General features: G+C 39.3%; 1 protein-coding gene across 1 annotated transcript in view; it reads right to left on the bottom strand.

The window, feature by feature from the left end:
* Positions 1 to 25,053, bottom strand: part of LOC141908210 (metabotropic glutamate receptor 2-like) — a 76,243-nt gene that overhangs the window by 19,925 nt on the left and 31,265 nt on the right. Inside the window, exon 2 of the mRNA XM_074798128.1 lies at positions 358 to 500. Coding sequence (XP_074654229.1) covers positions 358 to 500 — 143 coding nt within the window. The remainder of the gene's footprint in view (positions 1 to 357; positions 501 to 25,053) is intronic.

Genomic DNA, 25,053 nt, shown 5'->3' with positions numbered 1-25,053 from the left:
TTGTGGCCTTAGGCGTGGCTGCTTTACCCGAGGAATGTCCTTTCTTTTCGTTTAGACCCCGCCTTCCAATTTCCCTAGATCAGGCGCTGATGGGACATCTTTGCTAGACACTACATTACTATATGTAGTTCTTGTAGCTTGAATTAGATTAGTTAGATCGTAATGACTAAATCATACCAAATAACACGCAATAGGCTATTCATTCCACAAGACATTTTCTATTTTTAAGAATAATTAAGTTTTATCTAAAATTTGATTCAATCTGAATCAATTCATTTGAAGTCGATTTAATTCATTCAAATTCTATTCGATTTGATTTGATTAGAGCTGAAACAAATAACGTCAACGATTATTTACCTGAGGTATGTGGAATAATTTGAGTAAATTAGCTACTTGTATTGACGTCACGCTGGAAGCAGCAGCCACGACTCCTACGATGTTTTTATAAACCTGCGCGGCGTCGCTACAATCCGCTTGTCCTCCGATATTTGATATTGATCCTGAAAAATATGACGGAAAAACAGAGATGAAGTTGATGTCTTGTCTGAAGCGTTGTGTTCTCGGCAAAATACCTCGAACACTAACTGAAAAGCGAACATCGTATTTCATGTCTGCAACAAACGGTAGACTTTGAAGATCATACTTTGCGGGATAGTTTCATTATTTTTACTGTTTCGATCGTCTACAACGTTTTTCTTAGGCGTCAAATGAAATATAGCATTTCTTAGCTTGTAAACTTTAAGACAAATAGTGCTTATTTCTGACTGTTATTTTTTTTTACTAGATGAAGCTACTATGAGCAAAAGCTTGTAATTTCTAATAAGATCAGTTAACCTAAAAGAACTATTTGTCTTTTGATGATACTACAAGTTTTGGTGATCGTTTACTGATTCGACACCCAGTTAACACGGCTCCTCCTCAACTATCCTCAGCTATAGAAGGTGAAGGACATTTTTCGTCGTAACCCATGATGATATCTTTTTCCGCTATTATCTCTGTAATTATACGAGTTATTCTCTGCTGGAAAATAACAACGTGATCAGTGTGTGAATCTAGTCATCTGCGATGCAAACATTCCACTATCGAGATCTATTTTGTTCTGTCGTCAAGGGCTATATGCGCTACAGAGATTATTTGAACACTATAACTCTACACACTTTCAGTCATTTGCTGCACCCAATTCCGGATAGAAAATCTTCATCGAATTGCTCGAAAAATGAAACCTTGCAACAAGCGTCATGTCTATATTTTTGTTGCCGTATCTACATCGATTTAGAAACCAGCAGATTTTCTCCGGGCTCTGAAATAACGTCCCTAAAATCTTTAAATCTTCGTCAATATCATCTTTCAAGACATTATCAATTAAGTTGATCGAATCTTTAATTCAATTTAAGCTCAAATCGAGTCCTATTCGACAAGTTCAGATTTTCGATAACATTTTTATGTGCCGTATAGTAACGTCAAATCCACACCGACCAGATTCATAACTTGGCAATCGTAATAGTTTATGGTTCTATGTAATGAATCCTCAAAAGTTTGAAGAATCCCAATCTACATTCCATATTGCCGAGAAACCTTAAAATTTCATAAAGAACCCCGTGGTTGTCTTAAGAACTCCGGCAGAATCCTTTGTTCTTGAAAATGTAGTTCGATTGCGAAATAAAAATCTAGATATACATCTTATTTGAAATCTAGCAATTTTGGTTTTCAGTTTTGAGATAAGTAGGTGATAACACATTATATGTCTCGCGTATAGTCAGTCACTAATCGATAGTGTTCAACCCGATTAATGATTGAGAGTTTAATGTAAGATTCGTTTGATTAATTAAGATTCATTGAACAACTCGCCATCGGCTGCCGGTTAAAAACCTAAAAGCAGATTAAACTTCATTCATCTCCTTTAAATCGGCACACGCTCGCAATCTTCCAGACGTCTCGGGAACGAATCATCTTCGTTCAAATGCTGGAAACTCAGTACAAGGTCATCCAAATGCTTCATAAGTATCTTATTCGCAGTGTTTCGGATTTCGATTATGTTACCGTCGACAAGAGTCGCAGTGGCCTCCAAAACTGCTCATAATGGTAAACGATTTTGAGATCCGAAACCATTAGCCATTTCACGCATCTGCAAAACAATCAATGCAGAAAACACGATCTATCAATGAATAGTTCTATTCTGCTCACTGTTTCATAGTTAAGAGATATGATCGTGTTCAGTTTTAAATATCTAGATTTATAGATTCTGATTTGTACCTTGGACTATCGACATTTTTTAAATGTCTGAAACAATCAAATTTTTAGCTCAGCGCTTATATTCTAGTGTTTATCTTTCTTGCTGCTGTCTGTCAACCATTGATAGGCCAGAAGGTTGAATATTTTTAGGGAATGCATTGGACTATTGTTCAGTAAAGCATGTTATAAAAGTAAAAATAAACTGACAACTTTTTAAACTGGATCATGGCGCGTTTGATTAATACAGGCCGGGGGGAAGTGAAATCAACATTAAGTTTCTGTCGTCGTCGATCCTTTCTTGTGTGTTAAATCGCATATATTTTGATCCGCCATCCCGGTTTGAGTTGCGAGAAGTCTCGACGGGAACGAAATTTAAACCTATTACGCATTAGTCGCGGAATCAACAGCGTTTTCCAATTAATCGTGAAGAGAAGAGAAAGATAACAGCACAACAAACACCGACAGAACCAGTCAGTTTCACTTCGACTGTCACTATCTCGAGTTGATTAGGTTTTCATCGAGAAAAATATGAAAAAAATACATCCTGTGAATTAGATTTAGAAATGTCAAGGTCATTACCGATAAGCATGTTGACCGCGAAGTCGTATAATTTGAGACTGGATTTTTTCCATGTTTTCAATATGAACTTGGGATTATTATTGGCAAAACACCATGTCCGTGTCGTGGCAGATGCCACACTGATATAATGAGACAGATGAAGTCCGAAAACTTTCAACTAGAACCTTATAGTCACCTTTATATTGTTATCAACTCAGTATTGCTGAAGCTGACTATTACAGTCGAAAGGGTCGAATCAATGAATTATTTTAGCAAAGCTATTCTGTGTCCTATTCTCGAAGAATGGTCGACGTCGGAAATCCGGAACAGAGCGAAAGAGTAACGAGCGAACTATCAGCTTGGAATACGAAAACTGGACTTACTTTATTTTTACACATAGTTATTTTTATAACACAGATTCAGACAGGTTGAGACATGGAAAATGATACAAAAACAAAGGTGACAAGTAGTGACATGACAGTGAGACAAACAACAATTAACACATTCTGACACAGACAAACAGTCTCAGAGGACAATGAGTAATAAGATGGAGACATAAAACAATTAAAGAAATACGAAATATAGATGAAATATGTATAACAATTATCAGTGATATTTAGTGTTGTTAAATTATCAGTTATTAAAGGAAACTTTACGAACTTCATCTTTCGTTTTTATCAGTGTGAGATTCTCTATATATGGACATGAAATTTTCGATATGTAGCGTAAATTCTACACTTGAACTTACATCAAATCGACCATCTTAGTTTTGAAGTAGATATTGCGGGGATGGTTGGGAGGGTACGTTCGGTTTGTCAGGTACAGGTTGAATATTTCTAGGGAATGCAATTCTTCAATAGTCAAGTAAATGAAATATTCCCGTCAAAAAAAGGTTTCCTGCGTTTATTGCTGATATTATAGCCAGAATAACACGGTATAAAGGATGGTTCCCTTAAAATCGTTGATCGACAAAGGCCTAAATTCGTTAATAATCAAAACTTATAACTTATTTTTTCAGGGTTCATATCCTTCAACACAATGATCCTAATAATTGTGTTCGATATGATTTCAAATTGAAATGGGTTTCTATTCAGAAATTGAAGTCAGAATCAAGTGAAATTAACCGTAGGAAAAATAGATTAATACGATCAATTTTCAATCGGCGTCAAATAAACGAAACAGAAGTATTCGCTACAAACGGCTCTAGTTCGAATAAAACGAGGTTTATTTCTACAATTCGTGTAATCCACGTCGAGTCAAACGGCTCAACCCAGCAGCGTTTGAAGTCAAATCTGGCTACACTCGTATTACGCTTTGATGTCGTGTAGACAGACTACTTGCTCTGATGATAGAAAAGATTACTTGGTTTACATCTTCATCGCAGCCAATTGTATAAAAGATAAATCCCTTTCATTTCGTAATGCCCTGGAAATTGCTTAATTAGGGTGTGAACCGTGGCGAATAACTGGGTTCTCGGAATCTGTCTCTCCGTCTCCTTCCCCCTTTTTGCTTTTATCGGCTTTCGCTAAACTCATCAGCAAACTTTCTGCGCAAAGAGAAAATACAATCATTTTAAATCTGCGCCTATAATCTTGCGTCAGCGAGCTACTGAACTTCACCGATGTATTTCAGCTGTTTGCACGCTGCGACGAAAAACTCTCGCAAGTGACGTAATTCATCATTCGTGCTAATGAAAATCCCTACATAAACACGACCGAAGCTTTTTTGGATTTTATCAGATTTCGAAGCTCGTATCCGAATGCAGTTAGAACATGTTGGATGCGATAGATGTGAACACCCGGAATGGGGATGTAGAAACTGCTGGGAACTACCATGCAAATCATTGATTGAGTGCCCGACGTCCATCTTCGGCGTCCTCATGTAAGCAAAATATCATCGCAGTAACAAAGTTATAGCACGAGGCCACAATTAGACGAGTAGGCCTCAAAATGCGAAGGACAGGGCTACAAACTTATCATAACAATACTTATAATGAAATAATACTTAGTGAAAAAGAGGGCCCCCAAATGAGTCGCCATATCAAATCGATAATGAAATAGAGAATACACTCGAACTAAACACTTTTTCCTGGAGTTGAGCACCAAACATGGTGGGGATCCCCTGCAGTATTGGTATATGCCTGTACTGGGGGTAACCCTCCTTCTAAAGGTTTGGTAATTTCAACAGGTTTATCGGATAGTGGGGCGATAACCACTGTATTACAGGGAAGATGTTGGCCTTACAGCCAAAAGCAGGATCTCCGGAAAAACGCGACTGTATATGGATTTGACTCTCAATCTTTTTATTCCTTCTATAAGATAAAGGATTTTTGTATTCTGGTCTGACCTCACATGGCTACAGGCAATCTCGAGAGGCGATCACTTATTAGGAATGATTTGCTATGCGATGCTAGTTGGATATAAATGGGGGCACGAAATCGTAAATTGTCGTGGCCTTAACGACGTGACGACACATCCTTTTATTCGAATATATGATGCGCAGGTTATTGCTGAATATTCGAGGAAAATCATCAAAGGAACGCGACACGCGAGTGATTGTCATTTGTCAAATACAACGCCGTGGCGTATACTCTCCCGCAGCTGCTGTCGGGAACGACGCATCTTTCTACGACAAGATTGGATAATATCATAAACGTCCATCTTCTCGTGGCTTTCGTAATCGAGTCAGAAAATCTGATTTCTGACGGATGTAGAATGTTCGATGCACCGACGGCGGCGTGCGTTCCCGGCGCAAATTGTGCGCGTCGATTATGACAAGTTTCTTGCGCACCGAGTACGAACTGTATTCGACCGCGTTCGCGTCATAGTACATAAAAACCCTGGGCCCAGTTGCACAGTCGTGACTTAAGTCCAAAAGTGGTCTTAAATCTTAAGACTGGTCTTAACTTGTTAGATCGGCTATAGAACTAAGTTGGTCTTAAGTCTAAGTCATGACTATGCAACTGGCCCCTGGACCCAGCTCAACAACTATGAGTTCGGAATTAGCCCTAGATGTTGAGTAATCAAAAATTAGCTCCTTTTGACTCCAGAATCTAAATAAATATATGTATTGAAATGAAGAGGTCCCAAAATTAAAAATTCCATACGATAGAATTAACCACGAGACGTTGAAGTAACATAGCATATAAACTGACAGGCCTCACTTATATGCTATGTTACCGCATGGAATGGTTACCGGTACTTATGTTTCTGGTTATTTTACCTACATGTTAGTCAACAGCCGAAGGGAATGTTGTGGTTTCGTTTTAATAAACCCGATCATATAGAATCCTTTCGCGGTACTTCTTCATTCCTGTACAGTTTACACGGATCGGAGTGTTTTATTCGACTATTGCTGATGCTTTATACACATTTTTTTCAAAACTGGGTACATCGAACGAACGTCGGATTACTGACAGTCACGGTTTTTTGTCGTCTAACTCAATTCCTGTTTATGAAATTTGAATCGGATTCCTAAATCCAATTTATGAAGCTCCGAATTGGTGCATTTCATGGCTGATTCGTGTGTTGTGTAAGTGTGGGTTGATCGACTGCGCTCTGGGGGCTTCTAATAACCAGTAAACTATTGATAGCGGGCTACATTCCTGTCTCGAGTAGTGAACCGCGCTGAAATCAATTTGCGCTGTAATTTCACGCCGAAGATTTTACGAAAATTCTAGGCCCTCGATCAGCCCTTCAGAGCGGTGTTACAGACAATCCCTACAACGCTCTGCCGCTGGCTGATTTTTATTGAATTTCATAGGTTGTTTGTATATAGCTATCAATGCGTGAAACCAGTTTTAATTTCGAATCTCCGTTTCTTTAACGATTCGATGATTTCAGCTCGGATTCAATTCTCCGCCGCGTTTGCTTATGATAATATACGATTCGAGGCCGACTCTTAAACCGGATATTGAAATCAGATGAACCGACGTCTGACGCTACGACCTTCACCGGTTCGTTTATTTCGGTTAAACAGTCATTCTCTGTTTGCGCTATCGAGCTGTAAATTACTTTTAATAAGAAATGAAAACTAATTTTCTCGCGTTTGTTTAACCTCGAGGGGGTTCTGAAAGTACAACTCAATATCCCAGTTCAAATCGGCTGAAATGATTACCGATGATGCGTCATCAGACGGCTTCCCGGCAAACAGGTTGATGTCGGGGTAAAGTTTGGCTGAATTCAGATAGAATTCGCTCAATGTGATAAAAACCTCGGGCATTTTTTTCACCCAAGAGAACCATTGAACTTATGGTGGCTGATTCGTATGTGGCTGATTCGGGACATGAACGTGAAATTCCTTACAAATTTGCAGATGAAAGCGCCAGAACACCAGAACCAAAGAAAAACGGAAAACTCTTCGTTTCAATGGATTTTTTTGGGAGGGGGATTAAACTTTTATTTTATCTGTTAGCATCCTATAACGTCTTGGCATCTTGATTTGCAGGAACTTAACGTTACGACCCAAATCAGCTACTATAGGAACTGGATCTCTGAAATGAAAGACGACAGGAAAAATGATGATTCTTTCATGACAAAGAACGGTACAAAACTTCTTTTCACACAGTAAGTGCGCGGTAAAAATGTTTATGGAGCTGTATACCGCTGGGAGCGATTGTTAGAATCACGAACATGGAATAGAATCATTTCCGACTGGACCACGCCACCTTTGTAGAAACGTCGCCAAAAATCACGTTTTGTCTAAGATTATGACGAGATTTCGAGCGTTCGTACCGAATCACCTTTCAGTGTTCATCGATCCCTTTATTATCACAAGAGCAGACGAATTCATAAGCGCCCCGCGCGTGTAAACGAACTCCGGTTATGACAGATTTATCCCTAGCTTTATGGCATAACTTATTGCCTTAAGATAATACCGCTAATGATTATATAACCTCTAAATCAACTAGTAATAATAGATTCACTGTTAGTTTCAGAAACCACGTACAAAGCCGCTCTTCGGGTCGTTCCTTATTTTAACGATCCAATCAAGTGCATAAAATAATTGTTTATATCATTTCCGAACGTGTCGAAATTGTCGTCATTTATATCCTCTCTCATACAACAATCGATAAAACAAAATAACACGATCGTATCCTTGTAATAGTTTCGTATTCCCACAAACAGCCACCCGTTCTTTGGGTTCTTTTATGCCCACTTCAATTACTAACGTTACGAAAAACCGACACCGATAAAAATATAAAAGCTTCAGAATCGGATAGGGCTACAATATACCACATCCGATTGTTTCGCATTTCACACCGCGCGAAAATCAATTCCAAAATTCGCATTCAATATCTCTATTCATCGGCGGTGGGAATCATGACAAAAACCTTCAAAGACAAGTCTGTCGGTACAAGTATCGCTGGCTACTTCGGTTTTCGTAGTTAGTCGACTAGTGGTCGGAATTATACTAACCGAACGCACTATTGTTCTGTCGTAACGCATTTCACCTTGTCGGCCATCTTGGAACTAGTTCCGAACTACAGCGACCGTACTCAATCCGTGGTTCACTATTTTCGGCGAATGTAGTTCTCACTAACTGACATTCGGTTTTACTTAGTTCGCAAATCGGCGACTAACTCGATCACGGCAATCCCCGCCTAAATCCCCCTATGACATCATTAATAGGAAACCAAAATTACGCTACACAATGGGCGCTGTCGTCGAACGTATAAACACCATATGACCAATTCTCACGGAGGATTCAATATCTATTTATAGCTTCGAATGGCGATGAAAAAGTCAAACAGACAGACGGACAATTTGATTTTCTACGCTCTAGTGACATCAGTAGACAGAGTTTTGCCTGCAACCCGTTGTTGCAGAGAGATATAAGACTAATTCGTGATGAGTTCCGCAGTCTGATCGTTACCCGGTACCCCCGGGTATTTTCTTCTTCTCGCGACTCGTTTAACCTAGTTTATACGTGGAGCTTCATCTCAGCGATTTTCGTCTCGTTTCGAGCCGTATGAATATTCGATATATATCTATTTTTCGGCTGAGATGAAATATATATATATAAGTAAAGCACGCGGGTATGTCCTTCAGTTCGGTCGATGCTTTGTGTTTTTCACGTTCGCTTCAGTTAGAAAATAGCGATTTTTCTCCAACGCTTTTAACGATAAAGCCGTCCTTGACGTAGGAATAAGGGTCATCTATAAAACCTCCGCCGCAAAGTCGTCCACTTTCACTTGTAGACGAGAACACAGTTTTTAATAAAAGTGGATCGATATTGAGACCATTATCTAGATCACAACGACCCGTCTTAACGTCCATACTTCAAGGTCACAGACAATGATCGATTATCAACGAAGAGAAAACGACACGTATTATTCATGTCAAAAAAGTCGTTTTTCTTGTTTTCATTTTCTCCCAATTTCCGTAACTTGCGCACGAATGTCTGTTATACTATGCTCAGCTCAGTCTTTGGTATTTTCTACCGTGGATCTGTGCTGGTCATTTCTGTCTGAGCCATAACAATATACCCTATCAGATTCCTTTCATAACTTTTTTTACTACCCGTAGACCATCATAAAGAAAACAGTCCGTCGGCATTTCAGCGATTCTTCCTATTATTACATAAATAAACGATAATGAGCCGGGCTGACTGATACGCAGTAACACTGCCGCGCTAAAATACACCTCCGAGGATTTTTGTAGTCATTAAGTAGCTTACTATGGGCACAGAAGAAACCGTTAAGAAACACGTAATAAATCGTAGCTCGTCATAAAGTGCATGTATAGGTACAGGCGGCTCTGATGTGGTTTATGAATAGAGTAAGTCGTCGTATATCCCGCAGTTGCGAGTTTAGTAGCTCGGTGAAGAATGAGATGTGACAGTGAATTGTTTTATGGAATTGATTCGGTATTTATGAAAGTTGATGATGTAATATAATATCAGAACAACGGCGAATGTGGTCACCGAGCGTGCTGCAGAAATAATGCCTACAGAAATCGACTGCTGTGTGTGTGGGCTATAAATGCGATCTGAACTAATTGTATATATTTCTAAAAAGTTGTTTTTGACGGATCTAAGAAACATTGCATTCGGGAACTATAGACGCCAATGATAATCATATTGAAAATGAAAATCGAAAGGTTTCTTTTGATATACTGAATGATATTTCGAAGTCAATATAAAGACGCATAAGATACGTTTTTTCATACTTTGTAGTCATAATTGCAATCGTGGTTTCAGGAGTCACAGTTTGTTTTTTTATCAATCGAAGCCCACCAGGTGGTGCTGTTGGAAGACCCGAAGATGTCTCCCCATCTTAATATTTTCCACCGCCGTGCAACTACTAAAAGAAACATCGAAGCAAAATATTTTGTTGAATCAATGAAAAACCACACGATTTCACAGTGATGATTATCCGTCAGTGATGTAGTTTCTAGTTTTTATAGTTTCTAGTTTCTAGTCTCCCCATCTTAATATTTTCCACCGCCGTGCAACTACTAAAAGAAACATCGAAGCAAAATATTTTGTTGAATCAATGAAAAACCACACGATTTCACAGTGATGATTATCCGTCAGTGATGTAGTTTCTAGTTTTTATAGTTTCTAGTTTCTAGTCTCCCCATCTTAATATTTTCCACCGCCGTGCAACTACTAAAAGAAACATCGAAGCAAAATATTTTGTTGAATCAATGAAAAACCACACGATTTCACAGTGATGATTATCCGTCAGTGATGTAGTTTCTAGTTTTTATATTTACATCAACTCTTCGTAATCTGCGCTCGAGTAAACTCCACTATGACGGGAGATGAACCGAGCTGAGGTATTCGTGGTTTCGTCTTTGATCTTCGCCGCAACTCTACGTCTTCGATTTGTTTATGTCATTTGGAAACTCCGTCCAATCACGAACTCGACCGTGTTTTCGAATGTTGCGAAATCGTTTTCTGGTGAGCGTTTGTCTTCGTGGCATGCACACGGAGCCACTCGACAGCAGGGCCTACGCGCAATCGTTCCCAATCGAAGCTACTTCGCGTGTTTGCGCCGTCAACGTCGAGTCCTGTCTTTGAAGTATTGTCTTCTTCGTCCCTATTGCAATTAACGGTGAACACATCCTTTTCAATTAAGCCTCACAGAAGACACGGACGAGCCTGAATAGGTCGAGTTTGCGTGCGTGCTGTTGCTTTAACTACGAACCGTCTGGGTCTACTCGTTATCTGTGTACACGTCACGACGCCGACTGTCTGTAAAGTGTCCATCATTTTACGGGCAGAAAAAATGAGAGCACAGCTAGCTCATTGATCCCCTGTCTACGAGATGAATACGACACAAAGAGTTTCAATTATACCACCGAAGACCACCGATAGTCGAACAAGACGCTTTAAATTAATACCCCCGTTTGAAAGCTCTCAGCCGTACTAGGAATACACGATGATACGTGTAGAGCTGGACGTCATCGGTTGGTAAACTTATGGCAGTAGAATTATCTCTGTATTTGATGTGAGTTATTAACTCATCGAGAAGTCATAGAAATTTCGTAGTCTTTTGTCGGCGGCCGCGTTCGGGAAACCGATACGAAGGAAGTGGTTAATTCAGTTGGGAGAACGTTGTCGTATGCGTGTAATGTTTTCCGATGTAAGTCAACATGTTCGTTGACTTTAATATATAGCAGTTGTATTTGATTAATGAGCTCGGCGTTACGGTTTAGCCGAGAAGTCCCTTTTTCCTGATGCGATTCCGGTAGTTCATCGCCATCTCAATAATAGTCGAGGAGGAAGTCTCGGTGATGGGCATTGCGATGAAACGTTGATAAACCTCCTACGCGCAACATCCATTTCTAATTGAACTTAAGAAAAGATACACGTCTAGATAGTATTGCCAACGCACAGAGAGATGGAGTCATGCCATCTCGAATGCAAATTGTCGGCGGTATAAGTCAGAGATAATAATGGATACGGCGCTTTTTGCCCGTGTAATAATTCCATTACTGTGCGGCCATAAGTAAAAAGAAAAATATCGGTGTCAATGACACATGATGCGATGAAACTATGAAGATAGAGGGAAACAGGAGTGGGAAGTCAACGTAAGTGTCCTATCTCCAACCGCCCACATAGCATGTGCTGAGGATATCAATGTCCGCGCGGTCTGAGTTTTTGTGATTTTACTACGAACTTGTGTTTCAGAAGTCATGCCGATAAATTCCCCCTTAATTCCCAGCACGCGAGTTGATATGATACAGTTAACTATAGCGCGATGGGGATTTGCCGAAAAAGAAATTACCGAAATAGCGCGAGCACGCGAAGTTTGGATAGCTGCGCATTTTTTTCTCGACTGAGTAGAAGCAAAATAATATCGCTTACAATTTTGCGGAAACGCGCAAACGGTATGAAGCTAATAACGTGAATTAGCGCCGAGTTCGCCGCGATATCCGCCGCTATTTTTATATATTCATAATCACGCTACAAACAGCGACGTAAATCGAGTTGGATTTTTTATGAATGGATTTCATCAGAACACGCGAAAGTGGCTCATTAGACGTTATTCGCGCTTCATTATGTCGGAAAATGAAGGCGAACGGCTCTTGGTTTTGTGGCTCGGGCGGCGTTAACGGCGATACGACCGGTATACGTAAAACCGCGCGTATCTTGATATATATATATATATATATATATATATATATATATATATATATATATATATATATATATATATATATATATATATATATATATATATATATATATATATATATATATATATATTCGTTATTAACTGTCGATCGGTATCGCGGTGATGATATTACCCGTATAGATAATGATAGGGAAAGACAGAGATACGAGGGAAAAATAGATGGATCTATTAAAGAAGTGACTCTCAGTTACTCGAGGGGTCAAAGTCAATCTAATTGAGACGACGAAATACGATGGACAAAAAGTCGGTTTTTCGACGGAGCAGTCAATAATGACGTCATTAACTGTGTAGTAATGACGCTTATGGTCCGTTGAGGTCATTACCGCTGTAAATAACAGCCTTGGGAAACACCTACTCGAAAGAAAACCTGATTGAAAATGATTATTGGGCATTTTCATTCACAGACGGTGGATCAGCCAATGATACTGACTGAATGTTGTTTTCTTTCCGCAAACATCTCTTCCGATCAGGTTTGGGAAAATAACATCGACTTTTTCGACTTATCGCCGTCGGCGAGGACTCGATAAAAAGGTCGATGTTGATGTGTTTTCGCGTGCGAAAAGGTCGCCATCATTCCGATACCACGTCGACGACGAATGTTTCCATTCGATCGATATCGAAGAAACGACGAGAAGAGTTTTCGAGAAATCACGGTCGCGGCCGCGGTGGCATCTGAATACTAAATTATCGTCCGTTCATTCTCTCGCTCTCTCTCTCGACACACTCGAGTGTCTGTTTGGATTGCTTTTCAGTAATAACTCGTAAGCTAGGCGGAGAGTAGCTGAGCGATGAACAAGATCGTGAAGATCAACGGCCACGACCCCCAACGATGATTAAATCACTTCCAATTTTTGGTAATGAAAATCATCCCTCGTGTGAAGTTGACGGATTGATCGAGTTTGATTTAAATTGATTTCATCCCTCACAAACCCACCACACCTGCCAGGAACGAAACAACCGGTTCGATTTTGATTCGGAAATCAAATTACAGAAATACTTGTATTTTCGGCACAATATACAAATGTATTTTTTTTCTTAAATTGTAGTCCATAATTGTAATGTAATGTAATGTAATTTATTTCATCATCAATTATAATTACAAATAAAATGTATAACAAATAAGTAGATTGATGATGAGGGACCTGAACAGAGCCTAAAGGCTGTACAATCACTAGGACGTTCAGGCCCCCTAGAGAAAAAAAGAAGATTGATGGTAATGATAACAATAGTAATGCTAATAATAATAATAATAATAATAATAATAATAATAATAATAATAATAATAATAATAATAATAATAATAATAATAATAATAATAATAATAATAATAATAATAATAATAATAATAATAATAATAATAATAATAATAATAATAATAATAATAATAATAATAATAATAATAATAATAATAATAATAATAATAATAATAATAATAATAATAATAATAATAATAATAATAATAATAATAATAATAATAATAATAATAATAATAATTATAATAATAATAATTATAATTATAATAATTATAATAATTATAATAATAATAATAATTATAATAATAATAATAATAATAATAATAATTGAGGATTTCGCTCCCGGTGCATGTAACAATGTCACGCCTAGCCTGAACCGGAAAGCGACTGATTGGGATAAATTTTGGCTACTTGCAATACGTCGAGATTTGAAAATAACTATAAAAGTTTGAGATCATGTATTGTTCATTTCTGTATTTTTCGTGAGTCCGAAAGTTTGACGTACGTTAGGAATATGCGTAGAGAAAGGGTTAACAGTTACCAAGAGTTTCACGAATACGGCGTACGTTTAAACCTACTCGAATGAACTCCTCGGGCGATCTTCATCATTCGATAAGTAACTGTAAGCTTTAATTGCGTTCATTTTATCTAATCAAGAACGAATGTTTTAAGGAGAGACGAACTTCGTGTAAAACTCTCAAAAAGCGACGGTTAGTAAGTAATATACAACGCGCGGTTGGTTTTTCGGTTGTTATTTTCGGTCGTTGAACACTGATGGCTTGCGGAATTAATGTTTACACGATCGAGAAACGAGATGTAATATAACGCGAGTTGGTAAATAAAGTAAAATCCCGTAGTCGTCTGCGCGTCGTACATGAAATCAACCCCTATTGATTTTTTACTCTAGACTATGAAGGCAATACCTAAATCGATGCCAATCTGCTTTGAAATCGGTTCTCGTATTGCTCTCTCCGCATTATAAGTCGCGTGCACCTGATTCGGTAGCAAAGCGACTTGTCCTTGTCCGGGTTCGAATCCTTGTACATGATAATCTGGTATTATATAGACTGGTTGCCGGTCTCTACCCTTTGCCACCTTAGGTAGCCGACTATAGTCGAACTAAACGAAACCGAATGTCCGTTAGTCAGAACTATATTCCGAAAATAGTTCGAAAATAAAGCGCGTTCGGTTATTAGTTCCGACCACTAGTCGACAAAATACGAAAACCGAATTGGGCCTTGACTGCGAACCCATGCAGGTGGTGCAAAATTGGGCAGGCAACCAGTCTAATGGTATCGCGCATATATATGTGTTTGGGTTCGAATCCCAGGCTGTCTTACATAATCAGGCTGTAAAATAATCAGACTTAAGCTTTCTTTTCTTTTAGTTCTAACTACGTAAATCATCCTGGAAAAAATACAGAACATCGGTTGCCTGTACGTTCTCTCACCCTTCCATGCCTCGAATAGAGGAAAATGAAGACACTGCGGCCAGGGTTTGTATTTGCGTGAGGTCCAATGGGAGGCAACTAAACCCTGCCATGCGAGGATGACGTTTTCTATATACGGACTGTATGCATGTGAAACGACCCATACCGTCGGCTGTAACTGGGGCCATCGTGATTAACGAATGGAAAGATAGGCACTGGTTCAATCAACGCGTTTTGCCATTTCAAATTTGAAACCGATTCCAACTAACTGATTTCATTAAGTCAAACGATGTTACTGATTCGCGGGGGAAATTTCAGCCCGGGGTCGCAAATATTCGATCGCGAAACTTAATTATATTCACAATTTCCCGTAAAATAATAACTACGTACGTACGAAACGCCGTATACGCGATACGATCTCCGCAACGTCAGCAGCAAAATAGAAAATCATCGCGTTTATCATAACCGCGTTGTCTCACTTTTTACCTGGGCTACAAGCAGACATAACAAAAGAAATAGCCTCGTAATTAGATCGACTTTTGTCTGGCGGCTGCGACAACACCGGCATGCACGAGAACTGATTACGAGGCAAAATGATCGTTTGTAACGCGTTAACAGAAACCTTAGTTTGCCGGTGGCTGTAGCTAAAGGTTTCCGGCTCTAATCAAGCTTTCTGATCGCTCCACCAGATTGCCCAATCACCCGATATTTCGCCGGGATAATGTTTGCCAGTGTGATGTCCTTTTATCTTTCCACCAGCCAGTTTTTGATTATTGCTCTGTCGGCTAGATGGAAGAAACCTTTCATTCATATAGGTATATGGGTCTATCATTTCTCATCAATTCGCACGCTCGGATTCTTTGCCGTGTCAAGAGGAACTAATGCCGCCTAAAATCCGGGCAGCTGCGGTAAAGGGATAAGTCGCCATTTGCAATTCGTGTATAGAGCTTTTTTTTCGTTATAGTTTTTGCGCAGACACTGTAACAAATGACTCATGAAATGTCATCAAGACCTAGAACGAAGGCAGTCTTCCGTGAATTCTTTTCGCATTACAGATTTTCTTAACGCGAACGATTTCTCGTAAGATCTGTTCTCGTAATTTGTTTATTTACAATTATGTCGTTAAAGAGAATGACACTATTCTTCGATTACGTTAGATTTTACACTAATTGGAGTTAAGTGTAATCGCTATCGAATCCCTAGACACGGATAAGCGAGTATACAATAGTTTGGCCTACGAACCAGCCACGCCAGGGCCCAGTTGCAAGAATTAAGTTCAAAAGTGTGGCCTTAAATCATTAGACCGACCTAGTTAGATTGACTTTTGGACTAATGATCTAAGACGATAACTGTGAAACTGGCCTCATGTCCGGTGAAGCGAGCACTACAATGCGTAACCAGGACTTTACTGATCCAGCAATTTCAAGACTACATTTGAAAAGTGAATTTGAATCGCTTTAAATAATACCGGGCGCGATTGATTGAGCTTTTCTTTGATGAAACATGAGACGCGTTTCGTGATTGACTCCTGCATCGTTTACAAGTCAAATGAAGTTCGTCATCATCCATTCATCAATAATAAACCTCAGTACACACATCCGCACTGCGCGAAAATTGTCCAAAATTGCCTCGTCAACGTCAACGACTGAAGCCATCTAACACCAGAGCAACGCTGAATTGCTGGTGATTTATGAGACCTACGCGATGCGTTAATATGTATGATCTTTGAGCCGGGTCGAAAAATATCGAAGGATCAAACGCTAGCGAGCTTTGGCTAATTGCGGTTGGAAATTGATTGGATCAATTTTTACACATCACGTCTAAACTATTGAAGGAAAAACCGATTCATTTCATCCGCTATGACCTTCGCCGATTGTCACTTTTTCCTCTTTAGCGGTCAGTAATCGAAGCTCGTTTGATGTTTTTTTTATGACGCAATGAACATCGTTCGGCTGATCTTGACACGGTACATAAAACGCCGGTTAACATCGAACGAACTGTTACGTAACTGTCATTGTCTCCTGTCTTGTATATCATACATTTCTTGACGAAAAAACCCTGGATTCGTGTAATGTGTTATTCTCGAAATCCAGACGCAGCTGATCTCCGAACCGCGTTGTTTTGCCTATAACATCGAAAACCTTCACCCTGGTTTTTTACATTGCTACAAGGAAACAAAAGAAGTCAATTTCCGTTTTTGTCCACGTAACAGGGAAAGATTCCGATTACGTCTTTGGTCAAACATGAGGCACAGATGTCGCTCTCCCAAACGATATTGTCGCATTCCGGGAATTCTATTGATAACAGTTTTTTAGGCGACATTGACCGTGTGTTGACGTATGCTATCGCTTTTCCAGGTTGAAATTTGCATCCTCTCAGATGAAATCCCAAGTTGAATGTCGATATCCAGCTATAATCGACCAGAATACGGTAGTCAATTTGATCGGCTCCAACCTGATAAGTCCTAGCGTATTGTTTTAGTGATGGACTTAGCTGAACTAACATTGCCATTAGCGTGTTTGTTGAGGTTTAAATACGACCTCTTATTGATCGTGAGGTTTTACCGACGATTCCAAATCGTTTTCAATCAAATGCTCGTTCGTTACAATGACTGACACCTAACGTAACGACGACATCGCAAACTTCGCGCTACTGTCGGATAAGATAAACACTAATTATCAGACGTTTCGACGAATCGTCGGTAATTAATTGGAAATGTCACCACAGCGACCGTGTTGTATCAGGCGTCGAATATCGTATTTCCATTGACACGTCGGTTAGTCATGTTCAGTGTATAGTTTTAGGTCGGAAGGTTTCTACTTTTTTAAATATTGAAATCTTGATATAGGGATTGACCCTGTTATCTTGTTATCTATTTGATTGTTAGATTTCATTTGATTTTTGCCCGTTACGATATCATCGTTCATTAGAAACTGCGCTATTTTTACAGACTTCTCATTCAAAGCGGACAGACGAAAAAATGGCGTACGTTAGGCGGCGTTTATAACGAGCATGTCATTGGCTTTACTAGAGCTGTTTAATGCATCAATTGGCGCTGAATCCTTCGCACTTGGCTTAGATTGCCTGGGTCACAGGGGATGGTACTGGCTGTCAATACGGTCCAATAACTCAACTGTTCAATCGTTTATCTCGATAGAGAAATGACACGCGGTGTATCGACTCTCATTTGTCATATACGAACACGAGCTCAAACCTCACTGACTTTACGGAGTTTCGTCCTCGCATTTTATTACAAGACCGAGCGAAACTTTCTCTCATTTTTGGGCACATATATGTTTTTTTTCATTCTAACGGGATTTTCTGAATTATTTTCTAGCCCGTTTCAGCATTACAGGAATATGACAGAATGAATGAATAGATATGAATGCATAGGAAGCCTGAAAAGTCACCGTTATTGTTACCTGTAAAAATACAACAGCAATAAAATATAGACGAAGCGATAAGCAAGCACATGGATGGCTTCAGAGTGACGTGTGGTCAATAAAAAAGGCTACAAATGCGCAGTGAAAGGTTAATGTTAAAAATGTACGATTTCTAAAGATCGGCGAATCACTTATTGGGCTTTCATATCATTCGATTGTTCGGGGCAGACGATACCGATAGGAATTCTCAAAGCGAATGTATTATTAGGCTACACGCGTCCTTTTTTCTTATCAGAAATCTGAGAACAGAACCACAGGGACCGTGAATGCCATGATTTAGCGAATACCGTCGGTTTGCGGGTATCCATTCCGCCGTGTGAAGGTCTGCTTTATCTCAGCAACGGGCAAAAAAAAACGATTGATCACCGAGTGCTGTGTGATACCTATACGTGATGCGGCGAGTCGTTTTCGGGTCGATACAATTTCCGAACGAAAAATATAGCCGGCTTTCATCATCAATTCGATAGTCTATTGTAATTCAGCGCCGAGTGCGTGGAATCCGACCAGAAACGACAAATATCTGGCGTATCGCTCGTCATCTTATCATCGCGGAGAATGATAAGAAGTAAATCGTTCACGAGAGAAAATTAGACGCAGCGATCTCTATTTATATGCCGCGCATGGAAGACGGTTGAAAGTGAAGTTTCGTACATTTAATCAGCATCGTCGTGGCCGACATCTCGACGTACCTTACATTTGAAAAAATTACGTCGTCAACTTCTAACCTTTCATTTCATCGTGAAATGGACAATTCACATCGTAGGGCGGTGTATGGAACATGGGATGGATGAGCTGAATGAATCCTTTTGAAGATGTTGATAATACCCTCAACATGCCGCTTCATTCATGTACAAATGCACTGCAGCTAAATCCCTTCGAAAATCCCCATTCAATGCAACATTTAGCGTCCTTATTTAGTTACGGTTATGATAACTGTGGTGACATAGTCAAGAAAAAAATAAAATTTTTCCAAGATGTTTTAACTCTCGAGCCGAATTCTAAGCGAAATAACAATGCGAGATGAGAACGAGTAAAATAACCATCACTTTCTTTACATTTCCATATTCATCACGCGTTTGTATATAATACGGCTGTTCTTATTCGAGGCGCCTTCATGAAGTTTCTATATGAATGGTTCTCAGTCGATTTCTAGACGAGTATCGTCCATCATTGGTCATCAATTACTACAGGTCGCTGAACATAACCGATTAATCGGAAACTTCCAACGGATTCCATTCAGTCACGGATTACGGCCACGTCACGTTCACAAATCCCGTTGACATCCGCTGAATGCTGGCAGAGGGACGGCAGCAACGGAACTAGCTTCTTCCGAGCCTAATGTCGATTGTCCGTATGTCGTATATCGCGTACGACTTACCGTCGATGTAAGTGTCTTCGATTACTGATATATTCTAAGATTAGGAGAGGTGTTAACCGAGTGTAGAATAGATACCGAGACGAGTTGTACTTTATAGGTTAACTATATTTATTTGACGCACAGCAGCTTCATCAGGTGAATGGGTTACTATTCACTACACATAAATAGCAAAAGCCAAATAAATACTTAACTTAAATAGTACAACTCGTCTCGTTATTTATGATATATTCTAAGATAGTATTACGAGAGTAAAGAAACAAGACGTTATACGGATTTACAGGTTTTCTTCTGCGCGGTTGCCATTTCATTCGTTGATTTCCGCGGGGCAGTGGATAAGACCGGGACCTGAATACACCGAACTATAACGCCAGGGCTTCGAGATTAAAGACCTCCGTTAGGATGTTATGCAAATTCAATCTAGTTCGCTTTGACTTCGTTATTCGAAGCGCCGTCGTTCGCTTTTCGTGTTGAATTATCTAGTAGAAGATGGCAGACGTTTTCTTTCCTTACGCGCATATTATTTCCTAAAATCCCGTGGGCGAAGATTTGATGTATGATGTATGACTTTGCAAACTGGATTATCACGTGAAATATGTATTTTCTCAATGCATCAACGGTTGGCAAAAAGTTTTTCTATCGCTTTAAGAATAATCCTTGATGTTGCATGGCATGGCGGTCATAATGCTAATTCCAAAAATAACGTTCTCGCGCAACACTAACTTTGCCAAGAGACCGAGGCGACAAAAGAAGCGTCTAATATCGTCAAATTTTGTGAAAGTACTAATGGTCACGAACGTTTTTTAACCGAACTTATGATATGGTTTTAGTGAGTGAATTCGCCAGCAAACAGACGCTTTCACAAAACAAATAGCGACTGTACATGCCAATTTATGATACACCGTCATTTTCCGATGGAGTCATCCCAAAACTACTCAACTCTATTTGCTTTGGCTTCAACTAAATGGATTTTTTTTTTCACTAAATAATGAATCAGCGCAGAAAACTATTTTCGAAATTATTTTCCCCGTTATATCATCATCAGCCTAAATCTATAATAGTTCTAACAGGTCGTAACGCTGGTATCAGCACTAACGGAGGTCCTGCGTACTAATGGCTCGATCGCATCCGCCATTCCCGGAATCTGGGTATAATAAGAAGATGATTAACCATCGTTAAGAGGTATTCAGACAGTGCTCTCGTGGCTGAGATTAAGCCATGCATATCTTGCACTGGAGGAGCTTATTCGGTAACCTACAAGTGTTCTCGACTGTTATTTAGTTGTCAAGCATTTCGGACACTCTCAATCCCGAAAGGAGCCCTTTTCTTATAGCGGCATCGTTACAAAAAGTGACACTGATCGCACTTCTTTTGTCGTTATTTTATTCTTAACCTTTTAGCAACGAAAATACGGAAATACGGATGAAGTGGTCAGCAGAGTATAGATACCGACATTGTCCACTCGATGGATTGATAGCCCGCTATCAGCGGATAAACCACGTGACATGTCTGCCTGACGACTTAAATGAACTGAAGTCACTCAGACTACCTAGAAATAAAAATGCATTCCTTGCCGATCAGCAACTTGGTTCCGGCCATAGCCCTCAAGCTGGTGAATTTGAAAACATTTTCGAGGCATTTCCCTGCTCATTAAACTCGTTCGATACTCGGTCAACTCGGTGAAATGCACCCTGAAGCTAGATCACAATTCGTATCGAAAACTTCGGCAGAATACAGTTCTCTATTTGCGCACCTGTTCGACGAAATTGATTCGAGCTGAAATAACTATAGACATACTTGTTTTTTACAAGGATTATGGACCTGACATGAACGCTTGACTTGCGTGCATGATGAGATGAACGCCGAGAAGCGGTAATCGAGTAATTTGGGTAATTTGCATATCTTAATTTACGTGTCATCTCGATAAACAAGCCAGCTTATGATAAGGCTTACACTACGCATTGACATTTACAAGTACAACAAACATGTTGCAAACCGGTACAAAATTGAATTAAAGAATTGCGGAGTTTCATCGCGGCTAATATGAATCCGCAAACACTGGTTACGACACGACTATTGCTTAGTAGAATTCTAATTTCAACGACATTAGACAAAAGATAGATGTCTAGTCTCAAGATGGCATTGATCTTAGAAAAAAAGGTCATTGCGAAGAACAACGTATTTGATAGGTTGCGCCGTTAGCGGGTTATCATCACGCGTACTGTCAGTCGAAAAAACCTCAGGGATTTTCTCTATACGCTCAACCGCGGCGTTACGCTGTTGAGCAACGCGCGGACACCGGAACCCCCCGATGAGTCGACTGCCGGTGTAGGATCCATGTCGTCTAATTACACACCGTATTAGGCCGTGTAACAACCTTCAAAGCCAAATAGAATTTATAACACGCGTATTACCGTACCGGATAGGCGTTGTGTGTGGAAGAGAAATGACTTTTTTCTTCCTCTCATTTGATCGCAGCAGCAAGAGTACATTAAACCCACCGGTAAAACGCGATTTCCGCCTACATTCCCGAGATAGATTTATTTATTTATGCAGATATTTTTCGATTCGGAATATTTTCTATCAGTTTCGCCGCGCGCGCATGTATACGTGCGCTATAGCTGTGACGTCATGCGTATTAATCGAGTGCCGGTTACAATTCAAGGTTCCCCCATCGGACAAATTGATAGAAAAGAAGATACATAATCAACTCATTAGCTTTATTAATTAATTTCCTGCGGCAATTTTCCCCACACGTTTGTAGATACGTCAGAGGAATCGATGAGGGATTTTTACTCGATTTTCCCCAAATATTGATCGATACCAGTTGATTGAATATGCTGTAGAAAATGAGATGGAGTTGATTCGGACCTAGCATTTCTAAATCTCCTATAACTTGCATCGATACGGAAACCTTGCCAAGCGGTTCTAGAGAGTTTTTTGACACCTCTAAAGATAACTGCTTAATATTGTCGACGATGAATGTGAATGATATAATATTGAGTTATTTTTAATTTGAATGTATCAACAACTGAATTAAACGGCAACTAGACTTAGCCCCAATATCGATGACGTAGTGCACATCCACTCACGCAGCTCCTCATTGCCATTAGGATTTCAACGATTAAAAAGAAATGAAAATCCATTACATAAGAAAAATAGAAGCCAATTTATTTCATTTGAAAAAACGCCTATATTCATGATTGTTATTATGAAACGCCAATATCGATGACGTTGTGCACACAGACTAACACATTACCCCTTGAATGAATAAGAAACTAGTAAGCAATGCTTAAAAACATTTTCTATGGTGTCAACTCAAATATTCTACGCGAAGATTCGTATCGGTTCGTCAAGTGCAACTTGAAAATTGAACAATTCGTCGTTAGTTTACATCATTAAAGCAGATTCGAGAAGGATAATCTGACTTTCTGTGCATTATAGTAAGATTATCAGTAGTAAATGCGGTCATCGGGTACAGGATTTTAAGCCTTTTACAACAGTTATTTCATCTTCATGTCTGTTGGGTATTTGTATGAATATAGAATCCACGATCGACTCGACGCTTACCGTACAATCAATTGAAGACAATACGCCATGCGTGACACAGTTTCAATAGGATGATACGATCAATTTTCTCGACTCTAAAAAAAATCTAATCACGATCTAATTATCTGAATCTATTTTTGGTCTAGAGATTAACTTGATGAATCGAGCTTTCCGTATGTTAGTGCGATATTGCAGGTTTTTCAATGTTGCAGTTAAGAATATATGTAATTCAATAGTTAAGCTGATATGAGTTTCATCCACTTTTCTTTTGTCATTTCGCTAAAATGAGCACAAGACCCGATCTATCAATGTAATTCTAATAGACCAATCCAGGTAAGATGTTTGCCTCTTGGTTCCTTCTATAGCGTTTACGTATCACCTATTTGACCTGTTCAAGGGCTTTTCGAAGAGTCGATGAAATCAAGTAGGTCAGTTCGATGAATTGTCAATTGAGGCGTTTGAATGGTATTTAAACGATTTACCTTCATACCGCCATCTTGATTTCAGTATGATCTATTAAGCTGCTATGTCTTGATGCACTTTCAATTTTTCTTTCACTTGATCTACACACACACGATAAATCTAGGTTTGAGTCTTAGTCAGAAATAGCGGTATTTCCTTCAAGTCAATCGTCAAATCGGAATAAATTCAAAGCACCTTGAACCTCTTGGCGGATTTTGAAGTGGTGCCGCGAACCATCGTCGTAAAATTGCGTGAAACCTTCATTCTTTGAAATTAGTGAGGTATTTCGCAGTCGAAGCCGCTCACGGCGCGAGTGCTCGCATTTATTGAAGGTTGAGGGAAATGTGTAGCACTGAAAAAGCGTCAAGGACGATCGAGTTACTATCACTAATGAAACTATTTCGTATTGCGAAGACACAGTTCATCGTAACGAGTGATTTTCTTGTCTTTTATGGATTCAAGCATCTATAAGAGACCTGACAGACGACTCCCCTATTTTTTCCCGGACCGCGTACGTATCATATTCCAGACATTGCGTTGCGTTGAATGAAACAGAATCATCTCCGCTAACGAGCGAAAACTTGTTAACACTTGAGTCGTTCTTTTTATGACACGTGAACCTTAATTAAACATACAAAGTTACACCAGGGAAAGAGAATGAACCGAGTAAAATGAAGAATTCCACAGAATTCATTTCCCAAGACGCTTTTTCAGCCATCTTTTCTTATGAATTGATTCAACACGAAGCCGATGTGAAGAAGCGAACTTAATCTTCTCCATCTTCACAAAAGCAGTGAAAGTTTTCTTAATTAAATTAAAGCTGAAAGTTAGATGGTTGTGAAAGATTGGTGTCATTTGAATATGAGGTCGAATTGTAGATGTTTTTGCTGGTATAAAAGCTTGACAAATTCTATCAGCGAACAATTCCTTCGCGGACCTCGTTGCTGATACTCGAAGTTTAGTCAGTAAAACAGGTACTTCATATTTGGATTTTCCATTAGGACCATCCCTGTCTATTTAGGAGGCTAGTTTCAAAATGTCATCGCAGTTTAATAGTAGCCAGCTAAAGAGATTGACATTACATGTAAATATATGAAAACATTTTA

This window comes from Tubulanus polymorphus, chromosome 7 (assembly GCF_964204645.1).
Source record: "Tubulanus polymorphus chromosome 7, tnTubPoly1.2, whole genome shotgun sequence".
NCBI lineage: Eukaryota > Metazoa > Nemertea > Palaeonemertea > Tubulaniformes > Tubulanidae > Tubulanus > Tubulanus polymorphus.
Note: the sequence above shows the minus strand (reverse complement) of the source record. Positions and strands in the feature narration are given on the sequence as shown.